A 25079-nucleotide genomic window follows, 5' to 3' on the forward strand; every position below is an offset into this window, starting at 1 on the left:
TGCCAAGGGAAATAAAACTATGGAATGGACATTCCTCTGGAAAAGTTTCAAAATCCTCTGAAGTGAACACAGCCTTATCATTTTCCATTTTACTTGGTGGAAAAGATATGCAATCTTATTGTTTTAGGTACATGACAATTTTTCAAAGAAAAAGTACATGGCATATTTATAATTTTTTGGAGTTGTCACATGGAATTGTTTAAACATTTTCTTATAAAGTTTTTCACATGTCAAGTTTGTCTTGTACACATGACAATTTTTAGAAACAAATTCTCATGATCCCATGACAAACCATATTGTTTTGTCTTCCAAACATGGCAATTCTAGGTCTTTTTTGTAATGTTACCATGGCCTTTGGGAATTTTTATCAATTATTTCATGGCAATTTTATTATTAAGAGCATGATAATTTTATTACTAAGAGCATGACAATTTTTCTTATTATGAGCATATAAATTTTATTAATTATACTCTTGGCAATTTTTCGCACCTTTTACAATTTGTTTTTCATCTTTGCACCATGGCATTTTAATTGGACTTATCTAGATAAAACATTTTTCTCTTGAAGTTCCCATTGGACCAATTATGATGTTTAACAAATTAGAGCATGCTAATTTTGGTTTTGGTATATAACATGTCACATTTTGTTTTTAAATATACCATGGTTAATTTCAAATTAGCATGCATCGGATTTTATTTTATTTTTCATGGTTTTTTTAGAACAAATGAGAGTACATCATGGCAATTTATGCACCAGATTTATTTACTTTTTCGTGAAGTTTTAAAAAATGACCTAATTAGGCTTAGCTCTTTTCCCATGGACACGTCATGTGCCATCTGAGGGTCACGTGGACAACCGCTGCAACGAACGTCGAAAAGGGAACACAATGGTTTGTTCGATCGCTCTTCCTGAGATGAACGAATCGTTCGCCCAGGTTCCTCCTAGGAGGTGTTTGGTTCGAACAATAGTGACGATAAAGGGACTCATATGAGGTTACAGTGGATAATGGGCGTAACTGATTCAGTTGCTATTTTGTTTGGTTCCGATCAGTAAATGTATCGATTTACTTCATAGCGTTTGTTTGTGCAATAAAACTTGAATACAACTGAAAAGTGGAGGGGAGATGGAGAACAACTAGAGAGCGGAAGAGAACGCCGGAGAAGAATAACATGTGGTCCGAAGAAGAAGCGGCACCGCGAGTAGAGAAGGGGATCGACGGGGGGCACCATTGTGGTGCTCCTAGCATGGCGCCACCGAGATCGGTTTTCCATCGCCACCCCCTGAGACGCTTGATTTGATGTAGAAGAATCGGGGCAGAGGTGATCGTTGGCAGAGGGATCGATCAATGGAACCGTGACGAAGCGGTAACGGGGTCTGTTTCCGATCTGGGATGGGCGGAATCGACCGAGACTTGAGGGTGTGATCTAGTTACCCCGTATTTGTTTACGAGCTGACCAAACCAAACACGATTAACGGTATCATAATGCAGTGTAATCAGATAACGATACAAATTGATCGAATCAAACACCTCCCTAAAGTTGACGATCGCTAGCTAGCTATTCGGGTCCTTCATCAAAGTAGATGTCTCTTCCAGACAGCGAGTCTGGCCACTTTCTTTTCTTTGGTATACTTTTTCCGCGTTGTAACCATCTCTCGTTTTCGAAAACGAAATGAAGCCCGTGATATATCTGTGTTGACCACGGCTACATCTTCAAAGTTCAAACGCAAATAGCCGTGGCCAGGGAAGACGTGGGCCCAACAATTGGCCGCCTAGCGGGCCCCACCCAGGCATCGCCTCGCACCACGCCGCCGTCTCGCCGTCCACGCCCGAAAATCCTCACCCGTCTCCCACTCCTGTCCCTCCCTAATTCCTCACCATTTCTCAGGCACACCCACGTCTACGTTCCCACTGCCATGTGGGCCGATCCACCTCCCCCCAGCCAATCATTTTCCAGTTCTATATACTACTGCTATAAAACAAACCTGCTATAAAACAAACCCGCTCTGGAATTATTCGTCCCCACTACGAGAAATCTTCTTTTCTGTTGAAAAGACACAACGAGAAATCTTCTCTCCCCCCCCCCCCCCTGCTCCACCTCGCACCAGGCAGCGCCACCAGCTGTGCGCGATCCCAACTGATCGCGCCATGGTAACGGCGGTGGCAGCCGTGCTGGAGCCTCCGTCACGGTCGCCGCTGCGGCGGCGGCACCGGCTGGCGAACGGGGCGGGTGCTACCACCGGCGACTTCGAGCTCCGGCACTGGCGCCCGGCCAAGAAGAGTAGCTCCTCCGGGATGAAGGGGCGGTGGGTGCCGCCGGAGATCGAGATCCCCAGCGGCGAGGAGGGGGGATACACCAGCCTCCGCGACATCATGTCGTCGCCCGAGTACGCCGCGGCCAAGCAGGCTCACTCCCCCGCGGACGGGGCCGGAGGCGGCGGGGACGTGCACATGATACGCCACCCGCTCGTGAAGCACGCGGCGTACGCGTACCTGCAGCTCACGCCATCCGCGCGGGAGGACCCCGGCAGGATGCGCCGCCGGAGGCGCGGCCCGCTCTGCCGCCTTGTCCTCGGCTGTCTCGGCTTTGTCGGGGCGTTCTTCACGCGGTGACCTGTCCGGCGTGAGCCTTACGGTTCTTGGTCAACTTTTTTTTGCCTTCCTTGCTTGTCTTTTCCAGTCCTTTTCTTGCTCTTTTCCCCGTGTCCGTGTATTTAGAACAGAAGAAGCAATTGACTTGTTCGAGTTTTGATCATGGTTGCAATTCATGTAAATATTTTGGTAGGATTAAGAACAAAAAGATGGTAGCAACGCCAACACATGGCTAGCTATTTTTTAGTCTACTATCTTGTTCGTCTTTTTCGGTTGTCATGAACTCGAAGATTTATGATGGCGAACCGAAGAACAGATTGTGCAGGAGAATACGAGATTCAACAATAGAAAGGAAAAGCAAATTCTATCATGCTCATCATACAGTGACACAAGTGTCAACTTCACATTGGATTTAATTTGCTATGTACTCTCCATTATATGTGCCTTCTTTCACTGTTTAATCCAATCTATGTACATGATCATCCCTTTCCCCTAGTACTTGCCTGGAGAACTACTTCTCCCGGCGCGTTAGTACTTGCCACTGTACTGTCGCCGGGCCGGCTTGGCGCCGGCCATGGAAGCGCGGATAACCTGGGCCACGGCGGCGGCGTCGAGATCGGCGGGGCCGCCGAAGATGGACTCCTGTGGAGGTGGCGACGGCGGCCGGCGTTTGGTGGCGAAGGGGCTCCACCCGGACGACTTCCTGTTCCTCTGGCGCACATGCAAAAGGTTGAAGAGATCAGAGATCAGAGAACTGATCATTGTCAAATAACATCGTCCCTAGTACTGCTAATGTTGCATCTTCAAGATTCGTGCACGCACATGCCCGATTGGTTGGTGGGGCACGAGTCTATCCTCAAGCTTGATGCTCTCGCGGAACGTGCGCGCGAGTCACGACGACGGCTTCCTATGTTGGCCGTCGCTGTCTGTCCTCTGGGCCCAGGTTTGGACAAAAGCAGTGAGAGCTGACAACGATCAGGGAGGTGATGTGCTTGGGCTAGATATGTCATCATCACGAGTTAAAAGATCGAGCACAAGAGGATGAGTAGCCTGCAGCCAGCGAAGCTGCGCACCCAATTTGGGTCTCGTTTATATCTTATTACTAATAAGAATACATAACAGAGGTGCTGCATCTAGTCTGATATACACCGCCAATTTTCATATTATTATGAAGTGCAGGTAGTGGGTTTCATACTCTTCTGGGTCACGGTTTTTCTCGATACAGTGAAGGAAGAGGAGGCGCCCTGGCCTGATAGTGCTCTGGCCTTGGTAGTTGGCACTGCCCATGGATGGAAATTTTTGCCAAAGTGGGTGCAATGAGAGAGGGGAAACTGTGAGGGGCTGGTCAAGCAGAAACGGGAATGTTAATTAATTGCCTAGCAATTTTGTTTGACGGTAGTTGGAATCACAACAGATCTGGAGTGGTGGAGGCTTTGTTGGTACATGATTTCTGACTGTACCAATAGATGAGGAACAGAGCAACTGATGAGGAATGAAAAATAGTTCAAACCAAGTACAAATGTACAATGGGCTATCCTACCTGCGTTATGCCACCATGCAAGAGATTAGATATGACTGTTTAGTTGACGTTTGTGTTGACGGAGTAGTCACTTGTGTAGTTACCTCTGAAACTGATGCTGCGGGTTCGTCAGAAACGACGTATCGCAGGACATCCATGAAGAAGGCCGTCCCTTTGTCAGCGAAGTTCTGAATGTAGAAGGTGAGCAGCTGCCCCGATCTGGCTCTCAGATGCAGCAGCCTCTGCTCGATGTTCGGCTCGTACTGCATCACCATGGGCCGGAGGAAGGTGTCGTACACAATGTCGCTGCCCTGAAGAAGGTCCATACAAGAAGAAGATGATGCAATTGTTGCTGTGTCTTGTTTTTCGGTTTTCTTGGGGGAAATGTTAAGGAATGGATGTGCTTCCTCACCTTTGTCTTGGGGTACCACAGGTACACAAAGAAAGCCAGCTTGATTTCTCCATACATTGGCATCCTGGCATCGACAAATTATAGCATGCGTGCACAGATGAGAAGGGAGCTTCAAAACAAAAAGGGGAAAAGATCTTGCAAATGGAATTGATTTAGCTCGCCATGAGATGAAGCTCTCGACGGCTATCACCATGGCCACTATGATCCTGAAAAGTGTCCACCAACTTAACTATTAGGAGGGCAACACATACTTAGATTCAGCATAAGAAGAGATGACAAGCTTAAGCACAAAAGTGCTGGCCAGTAAAGATGAAAATGGTTATTAAGATAATTTTCCATCAAAAACTATTTTCAAATCCGACAGTTTTGGTGATATGTTAAGACATTTTGACATCTGAACATCATCTGTTCTGAACCCAAGCCCGGGTTGTTAGGATATGCTATATGATATATTGTTGCTAATATACAATGGTATCAGTATAATCCTAATTCTTATAGTCGGATTGTCCAACCTTGTAAATATGGTTAAACGATTTGGTAAAAACTAAGCTATTAACTTGCAATATGTGGATGTTATCTTTGGTTATCGGATAGCACATATGCTTGTGAGTATTTTATTATTGACTATTGTATGTGTGTTTTGTGTGCATAAATATTAATGGACAGCTAATTGTTTATCTAACAGATAAATATTAGTAATCTGCTAGAGTGAGTGTTATAATTTTAGTTTAAATATGTTACTCCTACATCATTTATGTTTATTAGGCCTGCGTGTATCCCTAGATTGATAAGTTAACCATTATAATACAAGATATATCCTAAAATTTATACCACTAGAAAAATATACCATTTGAAGTTTCTCATGATGTATTTACTGGGATATATAAATTGTGCTACATTGCTCAAATTGTTAATCCAGGGATATGTGCGGGCCTAATAAACCAGGAAGGAGGTAATATAATTTTAGTTTATAATATGTTAATTTACATATACATTTGTATTTTGTGTACCTGTTCAAACTATGTGTCATGTATTTTTTTGGCAATATCTTTGTTTAGACGTACGTGTCTTGAATTGTTAACCGCTATTATTGTATAACATTTTGGTCTTTAATAATATGGTTTTTATTAATATTATATTCATCGCATCAGCATGTGGTATATGTTTGTTTCCAACCAAAGTCTCATCCAAGATCGTATCATGTCTGAATCCGACATAATACGATAGAGTTCAATATTCGGATCACATCCGACCACTATTTGTCCCGCTTCCAAATTCGAAAAGAATGTAAAATAGGATACAATTTAAGCTTATCCGATTGTAGTCACATTGGGTCCACCCATGCTAGCCAGTTTGTAGTGTATAACAATGCATTTAATAAAATAGCCCAACAAGTTTGGAAATATATTTTAGAGCATTACAGTTTACGGCACTAAGTACATCTCTAGCAGATTTCTTGGAAACACCATCATTTCTTAAAAACAGCCATTATACGGAAAATACTTACTCTCACAGATTAATTATTATGTTTCTTATCCTTTAAATTTTAAACCATATTCCTTACATTTAAGGAACATGAGGCACATTCCTTAAAAATTCATAGGATACTGACGAGTGGATTTCACTTATAGGCCCTGCTTGTCAGCGTGTGTGCACAAAATATAAGGATTACAATTTTTTTGGTATATTAGGAATGGACTATAAGGAATCTGTTCTAGCATCATTTCTTAAATATTCCATTTTTTATAGACTCTCCTTTCATGGTGCAAGCACAAACAATTTGTTGGGAAGGTCAAGCTAAAGGATATCTCCCAAATTTTGGGCTGAATGCATCACTCTGATGGAGAGGCCGGGGATGATCCTCCTTTTTTAATATAAAAAAGGCTCTTTATCTTCACTTTCACTGTTTTGTTGATGAGTTGGGGGTGCCATGGCCTGGTTTTGCCCCAACGTAGGAATGATTTTCCAAGCTTCTAACATAGTTTGGTCAACAGTTACTACTCTCTCCGTTTCGTAATTCTTGTCGTGGTTTTTGTTCAGCCCATTAGGCCATTTCACATTTTTCCGAATGTAGATTGATAGTGTCGAATGTTAAGTATGGGAAAGACTAAAGGCACAATCACACAGGTAGTAACATACAAACAAATCACATAATGTTAATTAGAAGAAGAGCACTACATGCAGAAACAACTTGGAACAGTGAGGCAACATATTACTCCCTCCGTTCCTAAATACTTGTCTTTCTAGGCATTTCAACAAATGACTACATACGGAGTAAAATGAGTGAATCTACACTCTAAAATATGTCTACATACATCCGTATGTGATATTTATTTGAAATGCCTAGAAAGACAAGTATTTAGGAACGGAGGGAGTATTATATATTTCTAGCTATTACTAACTCCACGTCCACATGATTTTAGGCACTTCTATCTTGCAACCGAACCATCAGAATTTTACCTGCACCCTAAGTAATCATTAGTTATTTCACTACAAGTTAGTAGTCCATTAGATGTGCCCCTTTATTGACTTTCCCAACTAGGCATGAATTTATAATTCCCGCAAAAAAGGCATGAATTTATTAAATTCCCGGAAAATAAAAAAGTGGATTATAATAATTGAGGATTGTCTAATCAACCTTTCGCTATTTTACTTTTTTTTAAAGGTGGGTTACCTCCGGGCTCTGCATCGCTATTTTAATGGTTTGGGTATCCACATTTCTGGCTATTTTTGCATGGCAAATTATAACATAATTTCAGGACTGTACAATTCAACAACTCTAAAACCTAGAATTCCAGCGGAATACACACACCACCTGCTTGGAACAGCGCATTGATATATGATCAGGTAGTACTATTACGCCTGTAGTCTCTAGAGAAACAGGGCTCAAATGTGGAGCAATATACTAGTGCGCACCTTTAACTGCACCTTTAGGAGTCTGTATCATCAGACTCCTAACATCCACCTAAAACTGCACCTTATCTAACACAAAATTAAAGTGATGCAGAAAAGAAAAGTTGGCATTATATCGCCGCACATGAACCTTTGCCGAGATACACATAAAAAAACAAGGCCATCAATAAAAAGGCTGAAAGAACGAGAACTAAAGTTACCATCATGCATTGCATGGTATCACATAAGTGGAAAGAAGAAGGAGAAAAGCAACGCAACCCATACAAGTTTTGCATCTCACGCTTCCTCGTCTGTTTTTTTTTCTTTCGAAGGAAAAAAATCAGTTCGACTCGACGAGCAGAGAGTAGAAGCACAAGCAGGTGAACAACAGAACAAGGCAACCAATCCATTTCTGAATTCTAATGGCGTTGGGTCGGTTGTAAGTTGGTTGACCAAACGTAGGAGAACGTACGTACCAGTATTGGCACCAGAAGCGGAGCATGTGCGCGTCGTTGGGCCGCGCCTCCACCGTCTTGAAGCACTCGAACGCCGGCATCGCGTACCCGAACAGCAGCCTGCAGCGTCAATGGCGTCCCCGGTTCGCCACGAGCCACGCGCACGACATCGAATCATTCATTCACATGCATTCCCCCATTGATCGAACGGTCCAACGGGTACGGCGAGAGCGATGGAACGGAGTAGCAGAGGACTTACAGGAGGACCCTGGAGAAGAACTCCCCCAGCATCTCGCCGGACTGGAGCGGGCAGGGTTTGCGGCGGCGGCGAGCGTCGGCCTCCGCCCTGAGCGCAGTAGCCGGCCGGAATCGGTGAGGTTCTCCAGATGGTGGGGATTTGCGTGGGGGATCGAGCGGCTGTTGCTTGCTGAAGAAGGGACGGGAGACTGAACTTGGAAGCAGAAGCCAGGAAGAAGAGACGCGACTGCGACCGCCTGCGACTGCGACTCTACTACGGGGCGAGGAGTTTTGCCGAGGCCGGGGCTCACGAATCCGCTGCAGGTGGGCCCGTGACGTGGCTTTTTAGTTTCACCGGTATATCCACCCGGACGCGTGTTCGCTCTGCACCGACGCTTCTGTGCACTTGTGTCAGTGGTGTTGTGGGGCCCTAGGAGTCTAGGAGATCGAGGTCGCGGTATCTTTTCTTGGTCATCGATGATGCTATCCGTTTCCCGTTTCGTTTACCTGTTCAACGGTTCAGCCTCCTCGTATAAATCCGTGCACGCGGGACGTCCGTGATCGTCCATTCACAAGTCATCCATGCCTCGCTGTTTTTTTTTTCTTTTTCTTTTTGACAGAGTACGTGCATTCCTCACTTTCATACTTTCGTCATTTCTATGTATTACTTTTTTCCATACACCTTCAGATCATCCATACGTACAGAGAGGAACTTCAAGTGATGTGAATTGCTAGATGTGGTCAGAAGGCTTTGGGAGTGAATAGCATAAAACTACCACTTTTCGCGTTATGGTTTCAAAAAACTACCGAAAATTTATTTATGACTGATACCTACCACTTTTGGACGTCGACTGTCTCAGAAAACCCAAATCGCCGAGTGCTTTGCAATTGATCGCGATTATGACAGTTGGGGCCCGCTCCTAAACAAACCGCTTGATTAGGAGCGGGCCCCAACTGTCATAATCCCGATCAATTGCAAATCACTCGGCGATTTGGGTTTTTTGAGACAGCCGATACTAAAAGTGGTAGGTATCAGTCACAAACAAATTTTCAGTAGTTTTTTGGAACCATAACGCGAAAAGTGGTAGTTTTATGCTATTCACTCAGGCTTTGGACATGAAGGTGGTGACCGCTAGGATATCTTGAAACCCCCATCAACTCTTAAACCGTCTTTACCTGCAACTTATATAGACGTTTTACACTAGATGTCCAACTGGATTCTATGCTCAATATCGAACCTAAATCAAGTGGCTTCAAATCCCTTAAGTGTGTGACCGTGTGCAATTCATCCCCTCACGGGTGACAAAAAGGAACAGCCCATGCGTTGTCCCGCAGGTGACTCGGGCGTTAGAATCGCCGCCGTCTCCAGCCCGTCCTCTGCCTCTTCCCCCCTTGCAGCCACCGACAGGGCTGCCAGGGCAAGCCCCTCGTGGTGGTCGGCAGCGGCGGGAGCTCTCCGGCACGTACATCTGCCTCTATAGGATCTCACCACCCGTGTGCGGCTCGCGCTGCCACCGGCATGGCCAGGCCTTCTCCACACCGCTCTTCCCTGGGCTAGGTGGAGTACGGTCTCGACGTCCAACCATGTGGATGTGGTCCGTGTCGTAAGCGTAGTTGGGTGCCTATCTCCTTACCGATCAGATGTCGTTTTCAAGTAGGACTCCACCAACAAGAACATATCCTAATTCAAGGTATTTACAGATTGTATCTCCGCCTTCAATCCGACCCCACAAGACTGTCTTGAACTCCAAGTCACCTTGCATCATCCAACCCGGCCTTCCTTTGTTCCATCGTGCACATGAAGTATTGAGTCGGTCCACGCCTTTGTCGAATTGAAATCATATGACCCTCAACAACAGGTGCATCCGAACCTGACACATGCACCCTGCACCAGAGACACAATCTTAACGTCACCAGGACTCCAAATCCTTGCTGCCTCGCACCTGGTCTCTGATTCGTTTGGGACGGTCCCTCTAGTTGAACCGATCGACCGAACTGTCCGCGCCACCTCAGTCCTCCCAACTTGCGCGCCAATTCATCCTAACCGATGGTGCTTGCCGATTAGATCGATCTCGATTTCAACCACCTCTTGTGATCATCGTCTAGCAGCCGCCCGACCGCCCCGTATCATCACGCCCGCGATCAATGCCGCCTTCGTTGATGATTTTCCGCTACCTCAAACAACTTGTACCGTAGCGCCCCGGGGAGGGGGGGGGACCCCCGCACCTCCCGTGTTATCACGCACGGCCAAGTAGGTGGCTTCTGTCTCCGCTCTGGGCCTAACGGCCCTCCGCTTAGTTCAGCTACGCTCCGACAGAAGCCCACCTTCATGCTTTGTTACAGGGTCTCCTCATCACATTTCATTGGATCATTTATTTTGATGTACTCCCTCCGTTCCTAAATATAAGTCTTTGTAAAGATTCTACTAGATGGACTACATACGAAGCAAAATAAATGAATCTATACTTAAAATGCATCTATATACATCCGTATGTGGTTTCTAGTGGAATCTCTACAAAGACTTATATTTAGGAACGGAGGAAGTATTACTTTATTTATAAAGTGGGACGAATCCTGTTTTGTGAAAGCTACACTAGATCCACAATACTTATGCTAGCTCACGAGGCAGGCCATCAACAACGCTTGATTGCTAGCTCACGACGCGGCATGCCTTCGATCTAAACCAAACGTGACGGCAAAGTCTATCCATTCACTTATCTAGTCCATGTTTTGGGGAGACACAAAGGAACGAAACGGAAGGCAAGATTCCAACAATGATTTTGGCGTGCGTCACTGCATCGAGCCATGCATCCAACGATCCACGGCACGTAGAGTCTGATCCAAGCAACTGAGACCCGGCGAGCACGCTCCTTTGCCATACAGTCAGTTTTTCAAAGAATTCACTCAAAAAAGGTTTCTCGGAGAATCCTAGTCCGTGGATGTTTTGTGCCTCCGGATTTTTTTTTAAACTTTTTTTTCTGGATTTACCTTTTTTTATTTTCTGTTCTCTTTTCTTTTTCAAACTCACAAAAAAAATTTGAAGTCCAGAATATTTTTAAAATCCATGAATACTTTTAAATTCATGAGTATTTTTACAATTCATGAACATTTTTTAATTCATATGTATTTAAATTGTGGACATTTTTAAATTTACAATTTCTTTTTAAAATCGTGTGTTTTATTTATTTTTCTTAATACAATTTCTCTGAAATAAATACGCAATCTGCTTTTTTAAATCTATTTTTTTTTTAGAAAATAGAAAAGGAGGAAAAAAAGCATGGTGCGGCCCCATCAAATAGGTACATTTTGCTCTCAATGAAAGCTTGCTACTCGGACCCAAAAAAACCATGTGCTGGGCCAACCCACGAGAGCGGTGCATGTTTGCTCACTCGGCCGCGCCCTACGCACACAAAATTTCTTTCCCTTGTGGATCTATCGATCCGTGGTTTCTTTCCCTTGTGGATCTATTGAGTGCAAGAATTCTTAAAGCGGTATATTACCTGGAGGTGGATTTCTTATTGGCAGAATTGGGCAATCATGCCTCTTAGTTATGGCGATCAGTGTTGGATGTACGGGTCACATTCAAAACAGGGCTTATCCAAAAAATTGGCACTGGGTCTACGACTCAAATTTGGGGTACGAATTGGATGCCACGACAGGAAAACATGAGGCTGATTGTATCCTTGGTTGCCTAGCCGCCACAGCTAGTGTCCGAGCTAATATATGAGGGCAACACATGATGGAATACTCAGTTAATTCAACAAGTTTTCGTGCCATATGACGCCTCCGCTATACTACAGATCCCAATTTGTAAGAGGGCCATAGAAGATTTCTGGGCATGGAATTTTGAGAAGAACAGATCCCAACATATATGATGATTGTGGCAATCAAGAAAGGCGCGAAGATTGGCTGGAAGAACGGGCCGGAGCTTCCAACATTTCGGTTTGGGAGAAGTCGTGGTCTTCCCTTTGGAATGTGATGGTGCCAGCCATGTAAGATAAAATCATTCCTATGGAGATTAGCCAAGAGTTACTTACCCACCAAGGATGTTCGCAAGGATAGAAACATGTCACACCATGATGAGTGCTTTGCATGTGAGGCGCTAGACTCTTGCAGGCACAACCTTCTTGAGTGTATAATGGCTCGACGTGTCTGGGTGTTAGTCGATCATGACATGGTGGGACATATGATAGCAACAACTAAAACATCTGTGTGAAGTTGGCTCTTCCTCACGTTGAAGGTATTAGGGCATGATTAATTTATACGTATGTCAATCACTTTATGGCAATATGGTACACACGGAGAAAGATAAACCATGAGGGGATCAATCAGAGTCCTTATGCTACTCATGCTTTTGTTGCGAAATTAATATCCGAGCTAGAATAGCTGAATGTTCTAGAGGAGCCAGATGTGATAACAAGTACACAACGAGATGGCACTCGGCGAAGATGGGTGCCTCCAACCGAAGGACGTGTTAAGATCAATGTTTACGCGGAAGTCTCCGTCAGCCACAACATTGGAACGGCAGCAGCTATATGTTGAGATCGGGATGGAGGATATCTTGGCTCTTTGATACTAGTCATCCAAGGCCTCGTCAACCCGGCCACGCTAGAGGACCTGACCTGCAGAAAAGCACTTGCTTTGGCCCAAGATTTATGCATGCAACATATTCAGGTGGCGTCACACTGCAAGCAGGTGGTCAGCCACATTCACCAAGGTGTGGGTGAAGATTATGGGTGTTGGGGACCGTAGTATTTCAAAAAAATTCCTACGATCACGCAAGATCTATTTAGGAGAAGCATAGCAACGAGCGGGAGAGTGTGTCCACGTACCCTCGTAGACCAAAAGCGGAAGCGTTTAATAATGCGGTTGATGTAGTCGAACGTCTTCACGATCCAACCGATCCAAGCACTGAACGTACGGCACATCCGTGTTCAGCACACGTTCAGCTCGATGACGTCCCTCGAGCTCTTGATCCAGTTGAGGCCGAGGGAGAGTTCCGTCAGCACAACGGCATGTCGACGATGGTGATGAAGTTACCGGCACAGGGCTTCGCCTAAGCACTACGACGATATGACCGAGGTGTGTAACTGTGAAGGGGGGCACCGCACACGGCTAAGAGAAGACTTGGTGTGTCTTTGGGGTGCCCCCCTCCCACGTATATAAAGGGGGGAAGGAGAGGTGGCCGGCCCAAGGGGGGCGCGCCATGGGGGGAGTCCTACTTGGACTCCCGGTCCAAGTAGGATTCGCCCCCCCCCTTTCCTATTCCCACTAGGAGAAGGAGGGAAGGAGGAGGAGGAGGAGGAGAGAAGGAAGGAGGGGGGCGCCGCCCCCTCCCCTTGTCCAATTCGGATTGGGCGCCACCTCCTGGCCAGCCCTCTCTCTTCTCCACTAAGGCCCATGAACTTCCCGGGGGGGGGGAGGGGGTTCCGATAACCCCTGGTACTCCGAAACTCATCCGAAACGACCCGAACCATTCCGGTGTCCGAATGTAACCTTCCAATATATGAATCTTTATGTCTCGACCATTTCGAGACTCCTCGTCATGTCCGTGATCTCATCCGGGACTCCGAACAAACTTCAGTCATCAAATCACATAACTCATAATACAAATCGTCATCGAACGTTAAGTGTGCGGACCCTACGGGTTCGAGAACTATGTAGACATGACCGAGACACATCTTCGGTCAATAACCAATAGCGAAACCTGGATGCTCATATTGTGTGACGCCCCTGATCCAATCGTACACTAATCATACACGCAAACGTGTACGATCAAGATCAGGGACTCACGGGAAGATATCACAACACAACTCTAAAAATAAATAACTCATACAAGCATCATAATACAAGCCAGGGGCCTCGAGGGCTCGAATACAAGTGCTTGATCATATACGAGTCAGCGAAAGCAACAATATCTGAGTACAGACATAAGTTAAACAAGTTGCCAAAAGATGGCTAGCACAAACTGCGATACAGATCGAAAGAGGCGCAGGCCTCCTGCCTGGGATCCTCCGAAACTACTCCTGATCACGACGGCCTACACGTAGTAGTAGGCACCCGCGGTGTAGTAGGAGTCGTCGTCGATGATACGTCCATTGTGCACCATGCTTTTATATTGATATTTATTGCATTATGGGCTGTTATTACACGTTATGCCACAATACTTATGCCTATTCTCTCTTATTTTACAAGGTTTACATAAAGAGGGAGAATGCCGGCAACTGGAATTCTGGGCTGGAAAAGGAGCAAATATTAGAGACCTATTCTGCACAGCTCCAAAAGTCCTGAAACTTCACGGGAGTCATTTTTGGAATTAATAAAAAATACTGAGAGAAGTAAATACCAGAGGGGGTCCACACCCTAGCCATGATGGTGGGGGCGCGCCCCCTGCCTCGTGGGCCCCCTGGCAGGCCTCCGGTGCCCATCTTCTGCTATATGAAGTCTTTCGTCCGAGAAAAAACCATAAGCAAGCTTTCGGGAAGAAACTCCACCGCCACTTGGCGGAACCAATCTAGGGCTTCGGTAGAGCTGTTCTTCCGGGGAAACTTCCCTCCGGGAGGGGGAAATCATCGCCATCGTCATCACCAACGATCCTCTCATCGGGAGGGGGTCAATCTCCATCAACATCTTCACCAGCACCATCTCCTCTCAAACCCTAGTTCATCTCTTGTATCCAATCTTTGTCCCAAAGCCTCAGATTGGCACCTGTGGGTCGCTAGTAGTGTTGATTACTCCTTGTAGTTGATGCTAGTTAGTTTATTTGGTGGAAGATCATATGTTCAGATCCATTATGCATATTAATACCCCTCTGATTATGAACATGAATATGATTTGTGAGTAGTTACGTTTGTTCCTGAGGACATGAGACAAGTCTTCTATTAGTAGTCATGTGAATTTGGTATTCGTTCGATATTTTGATGAGATGTATGTTGTCTTTCCTCTAGTGGTGTTATGTGAACGTCGACTACATGACACTTCACCATTGTTTGGGCCTAGAGGAAGGCATTGGGAGTAATAAGTAGATGGTGGGTTGCTAGAGTTACAGAAGCTTAAACCCTAGTTTATGTGTTGCTTCGTAAGGGGCTCATTTGGATCCATATGTCTCATGCTGTGGTTAGGTTTACCTTAATACTTATTTTGTAGTTGCGGATGTTTGCAATAGGAGTTAATCATAAGTGGGATGCTTGTCCAAGTTAGGACAGCACCCAAGCACCGGTCCACCCACATACCAAATTATCAAAATAACGAACGCGAATCATATGAGCGTGATGAAAACTAGCTTGACGATAATTCCCATGTGTCCTCGGGAGCGCTTTTCTCTATATAAGAGTTCGTCCAGGCTTGTCCTTTGCTACAAAAAGGATTGGGCCATCTTGCTGCACCTTATTTACTTTCATTACTTGTTACCCGTTACAAATCACCTTATCACAAAACTATCTGTTACTGATAATTTCAGTGCTTGCAGAGAATACCTTGCTGAAAACTACTTATCATTTCCTTCTGCTCCTCGTTGGGTTCGACACTCTTACTTATCGAAAGGACTACGATAGATCCCCTATACTTGTGGGTCATCAAGTCTCTTTTCTGGCGCCGTTGCTGGGGAGGGAAGCGCCTTTGATAGGTGGAATTTGGTAAGGAAAAATTTATATAGTGTGCTGAAATTTACTGTCACTTGTTACTATGGAAAACAATCCTTTGAGGGATTTGTTCGGGGTATTCACCCCGTCCGGAACCACAATTAGCTACCCCTCAACCTACTAAACCTACTGAAAATGTTTACTTTGAAATTCCTTCGGGTATGATAGAGAAACTGCTAGCTAATCCTTTTGCAGGAGATGGAACATTGCATCCCGATTTACACTTAATCTATGTGGATGAAGTTTGTGGATTATTTAAGCTTGCAGGTATGCCCGAGGATGTCATCAAGAAGAAGGTTTTCCCTTTATCTTTGAAGGGAGATGCATTGACATGGTTTAGGCTATGTGATGATATGGGATCATGGAACTACAAACGATTGAAATTGGAATTTCATCAGAAGTTTTATCCTATGCATCTTGTTCATCGTGATCGTAATTATATATATAATTTTTGGCCTCGCGAAGGAGAAAGCATCGCTCAAGCTTGGGGGAGGCTTAAGTCAATGTTATATTCATGCCCAAATCATGAGCTCTCAAGAGAAATGATTATTCAAAAAATTTATGCTCGGCTTTCTCTCAATAATCGCTCCATGCTCGATACTTCTTGTACTGGCTCTTTTATGATGAAGACTATTGAATTCAAATGGGATTTATTGGAAAGAATTAAACGCAACTCTGAAGATTGGGATCTCGACGAAGGTAAGGAGTCAGGTATAACACCTAAGTTTGATTGTGTTAAATCTTTTATGGATACCGATGTTTTCCGTGAATTTAGCACTAAATATGGACTTAACTCTGATATAGTAGCTTCTTTCTGTGAATCATTTACTACTCATGTTGATCTCCCTAAGGAGAAGTGGTTTAAATATAATCTTCCCATTGAAGTAAAAGTAGTTGCACCTATTAAAGTTGAAGAAAAGACTATCACTTATAATGATCCTATTGTTCCTACTGCTTATGTTGAGAAACCACCTTTCCCTGTTAGAATAAAGGATCATGCTAAAGCTTCAACTGTAGTCAACAAAAGTAATATTAGGACACACAAACCTCCTGAGCAAGTTAAAGTTGAACCTAAAATTGCTATGGTTAAAGATCTATTGGCTGATAATATCGATGGGCATGTTATTTATTTCTGTGAGGAAACTACTAGAATTGCTAAACCTGGTGCTAAAGATAAACATAGACCTGTTGTAGGCATGCCTGTTATTTCTGTTAAAATAGGAGATCATTGTTATCATGGCTTGTGTGATATGGGTGCTAGTGCTAGTGCAATACCTCATTCTTTATACGAAGAAATTATGCATGATATTGCACCTGCTGAGATAGAAGATATCGATGTTACCATTAAGCTTGCCAATAGAGATACTATTTCACTAATTGGGATTGTTAGAGATGTTTAAGTCTTGTGTGGGAAGGTTAAATTGAAGGAAATATGCCCTAGAGGCAATAATAAAGTATTATATATTTCTTTATATCATGATAAATGTTTATTATTCATGCTAGAATTGTATTAACCGGAAACATAATACATGTGTGAATACATAGACAAACAGAGTGTCACTAGTATGCCTCTACTTGACTAGCTCGTTAATCAAAGATGGTTATGTTTCCTAGCCATAGACATGAGTTGTCATTTGATTAACGGGATCACCTCATTAGGATAATGACGTGATTGACTTGACCCATTCCGTTAGCTTAGCACCCGATCGTTTAGTATTTTGCTATTGCTTTCTTCGTGACTTATACATGTTCCTATGACTACGAGATTATGCAACTGCCGTTTACCGGAGGAACACTTTGTGTGCTACCAAATGTCACAACGTAACTGGGTGATTATAAAGGTGCTCTACAGGTGTCTCCAAAGGTACTTGTTGGGTTGGCGTATTTCGAGATTAGGATTTGTCACTCCGATTATCGGAGAGGTATCTCTGGGCCCACTCGGTAATGCACATCACTATAAGCCTTGCAAGCATTGTGACTAATGAGTTAGTTGCGAGATGATGTATTACGGAACGAGTAAAGAGACTTGCCGGTAATGAGATTGAACTAGGTATCGAGATACCAACGATCGAATCTCGGGCAAGTAACATATCGATGACAAAGGGAACAACGTATGTTGTTATGCGGTCTGACCGATAAAGATCTTCGTAGAATATGTGGGAGCCAATATGGGCATCCAGGTCCCGCTATTGGTTATTGACCGGAGAGGTGTCTCGGTCATGTCTACATAGTTCTCGAACCCAAAGGGTCTGCACGCTTAAAGTTACGATGCCAGTTTTATTATGAGTTTATGTATGTTGATGTACCGAAGGAGTTCGGAGTCCCGGATGAGATCGGGGACATGACGAGGAGTCTCGAAATGGTCGAGACGTAAAGATCGATATATTGGATGACTATATTCGGACTTCGGAAAGGTTCCGAGTGATTCGGGTATTTTTCGGAGTACCGGAGAGTTACGGGAATACGTATTGGGCCTTATTGGGCCATACGGGAAAGAAGGAAAAGGGCCTCAAGGTTGGCCGCACCCCTCCCCTTGGTCTGGTCCGAATTGGACTAGGGAAGGGGGGCGCCCCCTAGCTTCCTTCTCTTTTTCCCTTCCTCTTTTCCTATTCCATATGGGAGGTGGAATCCTACTAGGACTAGGGAGTCCTAGTAGGACTCCACACTTGGTGCGCCCCCTCCTAGGGCCGGCCTCCTCCTCCCTTGCTCCTTTATATACGGGGGCAGGGGGCACCCCATGGACACACTTGATATACGATATTTTAGCCGTGTGCGGTGCCCCCCTCCACCAGATTACACCTCGATAATACCGTCGCGGAGCTTAGGCGAAGCCCTGCGTCGGTGGAACATCATCATCGTCACCACGCCGTCGTGCTGACGAAACTCTCCCTCAACACTCGGCTGGATCGGAGTTCGAAGGACGTCATCGAGCTGAACGTGTGTGGAACTTTGGAGGTGCCGTGCGTTCGGTACTTGATCGGTCGGATCGTGAAGACGTACGACTACATCAACCGCGTTGTGATAACGCTTCCGCTGTCGGTCTACGAGGGTACGTGGACAACACTCTCCCCTCTCGTTGCTATGCACACCATGATCTTGCGCGTGCGTAGGATTTTTTTTTGAAATTACTACGTTCCCCAACAGTGGCATCAGAGCCAGGTTTTATGCGTTGATGCTATGCACGAGTAGAACACAAGTGAGTTGTGGGCGATATAAGTCATACTGCTTACCAGCATGTCATACTTTGGTTCAGCGGTATTGTGAGATGAAGCGGCCCGGACCGACATTACGCGTACGCTTACGCGAGACTGGTTTCACCATTCGGAGCACTCATTGCTTAAAGGTGACTGGCGGGTGTCTGTCTCTCTCACTTTAGTTGAACCGAGTGTGGCTACGCCCGGTCCTTGCGAAGGTTAAAACAGCACCAACTTGACAAACTATCGTTGTGGTTTTGGTGCGTAGGTAAGAGCGGTTCTTGCTAAGCCCGTAGCAGCCACGTAAAACATGCAACAACAAAGTAGAGGACGTCTAACTTGTTTTTGCAGGGCATGTTGTGATGTGATATGGTCAAGACATGATGTGATATAATTTGTTGTATGAGATGAACATGTTTTGTAACCGAGTTATCGGCAACTGGCAGGAGCCATATGGTTGTCGCTTTATTGTATGAGATGCATTTGCCATGTAATAATTTTACTTTATCACTAAGCGGTAGCGATAGTCGTAAAAGCAATAAGTTGGCGAGACGACAACGATACTACGATGGAGATCAAGGCGTCGCGCCGGTGACGATGGTGATCATGACGGTGCTTCGTAGATGGAGATCACAAGCACGGTGCTTCGGAGATGGAGATCACAAGCACAAGATGATGATGGCCATATCATATCACTTATATTGATTGCATGTGATGTTAATCCTTTATGCATCTTATCTTACTTTGTTTGACGGTAGCATTATAAGATGATCTCTCACTAAAATTTCAAGATAAAAAGTGTTCTCCCTGAGTATGCACTGTTGCGAAAGTTCTTCGTGCTGAGACACCACGTGATGATCGGGTGTGATAGGCTCTACGTTCAAATACAACGGGTGCAAAATAGTTGCACACGCGGAATACTCAGGTTAAACTTGACGAGCCTAGCATATGCAGATATGGCCTCGGAACACAGAGACCGAAAGGTCGAGCGTGAATCATATAGTAGATATGATCAACATAGTGATGTTCACCATTGAAACTACTCCATCTCACGTGATGATCGGACATGTTTTAGTTGATATGGATCACGTGATCACTTAGATGATTAGAGGGATGTCTATCTAAGTGGGAGTTCTTAAGTAATATGATTAATTGAACTTAAATTTAGCATGAACTTAGTCCTGATAGTATTTTGCAAATTATGTTGTAGATCAATAGCTCGCGTTGTTGCTTCCCTGTGTTTATTTTTGATATGTTCCTAGAGAAAAATTATGTTGAAAAATGTTAGTAGCAAAAGATGCGGATTGGATCCGTGATCTGAGGATTATCCTCATTGCTACACAGAAGAATTATGTCCTTGATGCACCGCTAGGTGACAGACCTATTGCAGGAGCAGATGCAGACGTTATGAACGTTTGGCTAGCTCAATATGATGACTACTTGATAGTTTAGTGCTCCATGCTTAATGGCTTAGAATCGGGACTTCAAAGACGTTTTGAACGTCATGGACCATATGAGATGTTCCAGGAGTTGAAGTTAATATTTCAAGCAAATACCCGAGTTGAGAGATATGAAGTCTCCAACAAGTTCTATAGCTAAAAGATGGAGGAGAATCGCTCAACTAGTGAGCATGTGCTCAGATTGTCTGGGTACTACAATCGCTTGAATCAAGTGGGAGTTTATCTTCCAGATAAAATAGTGATTGACAGAATTCTCTAGTCACCATCACCAAGTTAGTAGAACTTCGTGATGAACTATAGTATGCAAGGGATGACGAAAGTAATTCCCGAGCTCTTCGTGATGCTGAAATCAACGAAGGTAGAAATCAAGAAAAAACATCAAGTGTTGATGGTTGACGAGACCACTAGTTTCAAGAAAAGGGCAAAGGGATAGAAGGGGAACTTCAAAAAGAACGGCAAACAAGTTGCTACTCAAGTGAAGAAGCCCAAGTCTGTACCTAAGCCTGAGACTAAGTGCTTCTACTGCAAAGGGGCTGGTCAACTGGAAGCGGAACTACCCCAACTATTTGGTGGATAAGAAGGATGGCAAAGTGAACAAAGGTATATTGGATATACATGTTATTGATGTGTACTTTACTAGTGTTTATAGCAACCCCTCGGTATTTGATACTGGTTCAGTTGCTAAGAGTAGTAACTCGAAACGGGAGTTGCAGAATAAACAGAGACTAGTAAAAGGCGAGGTGACGATGTTTGTTGGAAGTAGTTCCAAGATTGATATGATCATCATCGCACACTCCCTGTACTTTCGGGATTAGTGTTGAAACTAAATAAGTGTTATTTGGTGTTTGCGTTGAGCATGAATATGATTTGATCATGTTTATTGCAATACGGTTATTCATTTAAGTTAGAGAACAATTGTTGTTCTGTTTACATGAATAAAAAACCTTCTATGGTCATACACACCAACGAAATTGGTTTGTTGGATCTCGATCGTAGTGATGCACATATTCATAATATTGAAGCCAAAAGATGCAAAGTTAATAATGATAGTGCAACTTATTTGTGGCACTGCCGTTTAGGTCATATTGGTGTAAAGCGCATGAAGAAACTCCATACTGATGGGATTTTGGAATCAATTGATTATGAATCACTTGATGCTTGCGAACCATGCCTCATGGGCAAGATGACTAAAACGCCGTTCTCCGGAACTATGGAGAGAGCAACAGATTTGTTGGAAATCATACATACTGATGTATGCGATCCGATGAGTGTTGAGGCTCGTAGCGGGTATCATTAATTTCTGACCTTCACAGATGATTTGAGCAGATATGGGTATATCTACTTAATGAAACAGAAGTCTGAAACATTTGAAAAGTTCATATAATTTCAGAGTGAAGCGAAAATCATCGTAACAAGAAAATAAAGTTTCTACGATTTGATCGTGGAGAAGAGTATTTTAGTTACGAGTTTGGCCTTCAGTTAAAACAATGTGAAATAGTTTCACTACTCACGCCACCTGGAACACCACAGCATAATGGTGTGTCCGAACGTCATAAACGTACTTTATTGGATATAGTGCAATCTATGATGTCTCTTACCAATTTACCACTATCGTTTTGGGGTTATGCATTAGAGACAGCTACATTCACGTTAAATAGGGCACCATCAAAATCCGATGAGACGACGCCTTATGAACTGTGGTTTGGCAAGAAACCAAAGTTGTCGTTTCTTAAAGTTTGGGGTTGCGATGCTTATGTGAAAAAGTTTCATCCTGATAAGTTCAAACCCAAATCGGAGAAATGTGTCTTCATAGGATACCCAAAGGAGACAGTTGGGTACACCTTCTATCACAGATCCGAAGGCAAGACATTCGTTGCTTAGTATGGATCCTTTCTAGAGAAGGAGTTTCTCTCGAAAGAAGTGAGTGGGAGGAAAGTAGAACTTGATGAGGTAACTGTACCTGCTCCCTTATTGGAAAGTAGTTCATCACAGAAATCTGTTCCTGTGACTCCTACACCAATTAGTGAGGAAGTTAATGATGATGATCATGTAACTTCAGATCAAGTTACTACCAAACCTCGTAGGTAAACCAGAGTAAGATCCGCACCAGAGTGGTACGGTAATCCTGTTCTGGAGGTTATGTTACTAGACCATGACGAACCTACGAACTATGAAGAAGCGATGGTGAGCCCAGATTCCGCAAAATGGCTTGAGGCCATGAAATCTGAGATGGGATCCATGTATGAGAACAAAGTGTGGACTTTGGATGACTTGCCCGATGATCGGCAAGCCATAGAAAATAAATGGATCTTCAAGAGGAAGACGGACGCTGATAGTAGTGTCACTATCTACAAAGCTAGAATTGTCGCAAAAAGGTTTTCGACAAGTTCAAGATGTTGACTACGATGAGAGTTTCTCACTCGTATCTATGCTTAAGTCTGTCCGAATCATGTTAGCAATTGCCGCATTTTATGAAATCTGGCAAATGGATAAACAAAACTGCATTCCTTAATGGATTTATTAAAGAAGAGTTGTATATGATGCAACCAGAAGGTTTTGTCAATCCTAAAGGTGCTAACAAAATATGCAAGCTCCAGCGATCCATCTATGGACTGGTGCAAGCATCTCGGAGTTGGAATATACACTTTGATAAGTTGATCAAAGGATATAGTGTTATACAGACTTGCGGTGAAGCCTGTATTTACAAGAAAGTGAGTGGGAGCACTACAACATTTCTGATAAGTATATGTGAATGACATATTGTTGATCGGAAATAATGTAGAATTATTCTGCAAAGCATAAAGGAGTGTTTGAAAGGAGTTTTTCAAAAGAAAGACCTCGGTGAAGCTGCTTACATATTGAGCATCAAGATCTATAGAGATAGATCAAGACGCTTGATAAGTTTTTTCAATGAGTACATACCTTGACAAGATTTTGAAGTAGTTCAAAATAGAACAGTCAAAGAAAGAGTTCTTGCCTGTGTTACAAGGTGTGAAATTGAGTAAGACTCAAAGCCCGACCACGGCAGAAGATAGAAAGAGAATGAAAGTCATTCCCTATGCCTTGGCCATAGGTTCTATAAAGTATGCCATGCTGTGTACCAGATCTATTGTATACCCTACACTGATTTTGGCAAGGGAGTACAATAGTGATCTAGGAGTAGATCACTGGACAGCGGTCAAAATTATCCTTAGTGGAATAAGGATATGTTTCTCGATTATGGAAGTGACAAAAGGTTCGTCGTAAAGGGTTACGTCGATGCAAGTTTTGACACTAAATCTAGATGACTCTAAGTCTCGGTCTAGATACATATTGAAAGTGGGAGCAATTAGCTAGAGTAGCTCCGTGCAGAGCATTGTAGACATAGAAATTTGCAAAATACTTACGGATCTGAATGTGACAGACCCGTTGACTAAAATTATCTCACAATCAAAACATGATCACACCTTAGTACTCTTTGGGTGTTAATCACATAGCGATGTGAACTAGATTATTGACTCTAGTAAACCCTTTGGGTGTTGGTCACATAGAGATGTGAACTATGGGTGTTAATCACATGGTGATGTGAATTATTGATGTTAAATCACATGGCGATGTGAACTAGATTATTGACTCTAGTGCAAGTGGGAGACTGAAGGAAATATGCCCTAGAGGCAATAATAAAGTATTATATATTTCCTTATATCATGATAAATGTTTATTATTCATGCTAGAATTGTATTAACCGGAAACATAATACATGTGTGAATACATAGACAAACAGAGTGTCACTAGTATGCCTCTACTTGACTAGCTCGTTAATCAAAGATGGTTATGTTTCCTAGCCATAGACATGAGTTGTCATTTGATTAACGGGATCACCTCATTAGGAGAATGACGTGATTGACTTGACCCATTCCGTTAGCTTAGCACCCGATCGTTTAGTATGTTGCTATTGCTTTCTTCATGACTTATACATGTTCCTATGACTATGAGATTATGCAACTCCCGTTTACCGGAGGAACACTTTGTGTGCTACCAAACGTCACAACGTAAATGGGTGATTATAAAGGTGCTCTACAGGTGTCTCCAAAGGTACTTGTTGGGTTGGCGTATTTCGAGATTAGGATTTGTCACTCCGATTGTCGGAGAGGTATCTCTGGGCCCACTCGGTAATGCACATCACTATAAGCCTTGCAAGCATTGTGACTATTGAGTTAGTTGCGAGATGATGTATTACGGAACGAGTAAAGAGACTTGCCGGTAACGAGATTGAACTAGGTATCGAGATACCAACGATCGAATCTCGGGCAAGTAACATACCGATGACAAAGGGAACAACGTATGTTGTTATGCGGTCTGACCGATAAAGATCTTCGTAGAATATGTGGGAGCCAATATGGGCATCCAGGTCCCGCTATTGGTTATTGACCGGAGAGGTGTCTCGGTCATGTCTACATAGTTCTCGAACCCAAAGGGTCCGCACGCTTAAAGTTACGATGACAGTTTTATTATGAGTTTATGTATGTTGATGTACCGAAGGAGTTCGGAGTCCCGGATGAGATCGAGGACATGACGAGGAGTCTCGAAATGGTCGAGACATAAAGATCGATATATTGGATGACTATATTCGGACTTCGGAAAGGTTCCGAGTGATTCGGGTATTTTTCGGAGTACCGGAGAGTTACGGGAATACGTATT

At 43.8% G+C, this 25079-nt stretch overlaps 2 protein-coding genes across 3 annotated transcripts; one reads left to right on the forward strand and one right to left on the reverse strand.

Annotated features, from left to right (window-relative positions):
• Window positions 1–2055: 2055 nt before the first annotated feature.
• Window positions 2056–2900, forward strand: LOC123096451 (uncharacterized). Its single transcript, XM_044518196.1, has one exon. The coding sequence runs from the start codon at window positions 2147–2149 to the stop codon at window positions 2609–2611; it is 465 nt and encodes a 154-aa protein (XP_044374131.1). The 5' UTR covers window positions 2056–2146; the 3' UTR covers window positions 2612–2900.
• Window positions 2901–2937: 37 nt separating this feature from the next.
• On the reverse strand, window positions 2938–8376 carry LOC123096450 (putative HVA22-like protein g). Of its 2 annotated transcripts, XM_044518194.1 has the most exons (6): window positions 8128–8376; window positions 7890–7988; window positions 4683–4727; window positions 4522–4585; window positions 4214–4420; window positions 2938–3301 (listed from the first exon to the last, which is right to left on the reverse strand). In XM_044518194.1, the coding sequence occupies exons 1-6, from the start codon at window positions 8157–8159 to the stop codon at window positions 3119–3121; spliced, it is 630 nt and encodes a 209-aa protein (XP_044374129.1). In that variant the 5' UTR covers window positions 8160–8376; the 3' UTR covers window positions 2938–3118. The 2 variants fall into 2 exon arrangements, with proteins under 2 accessions (XP_044374129.1, XP_044374130.1); XM_044518195.1 differs by lacking the exon at window positions 4683–4727.
• Between the last annotated feature and the right edge of the window lie 16703 nt (window positions 8377–25079).

Source organism: Triticum aestivum, chromosome 4D (assembly GCF_018294505.1).
Source record: "Triticum aestivum cultivar Chinese Spring chromosome 4D, IWGSC CS RefSeq v2.1, whole genome shotgun sequence".
Classification (NCBI taxonomy): Eukaryota; Viridiplantae; Streptophyta; class Magnoliopsida; order Poales; family Poaceae; genus Triticum; species Triticum aestivum.

Coding starts and splice junctions, on each gene's coding strand:
- LOC123096450 (XM_044518194.1), bottom strand. CDS start 8,159: ATGCTGGGGGAGTTCTTCTCCAGGGTCCTCCT. Junction 7,989..8,127: donor TTCTTCTCCAGGGTCCTCCT/GTAAGTCCTCTG, acceptor TTGACGCTGCAG/GCTGCTGTTCGGGTACGCGA. Junction 4,421..4,521: donor TGTGGTACCCCAAGACAAAG/GTGAGGAAGCAC, acceptor GACCTTCTTCAG/GGCAGCGACATTGTGTACGA.
- LOC123096451 (XM_044518196.1), top strand. CDS start 2,147: ATGGTAACGGCGGTGGCAGCCGTGCTGGAGCCTCCGTCACGGTCGCCG.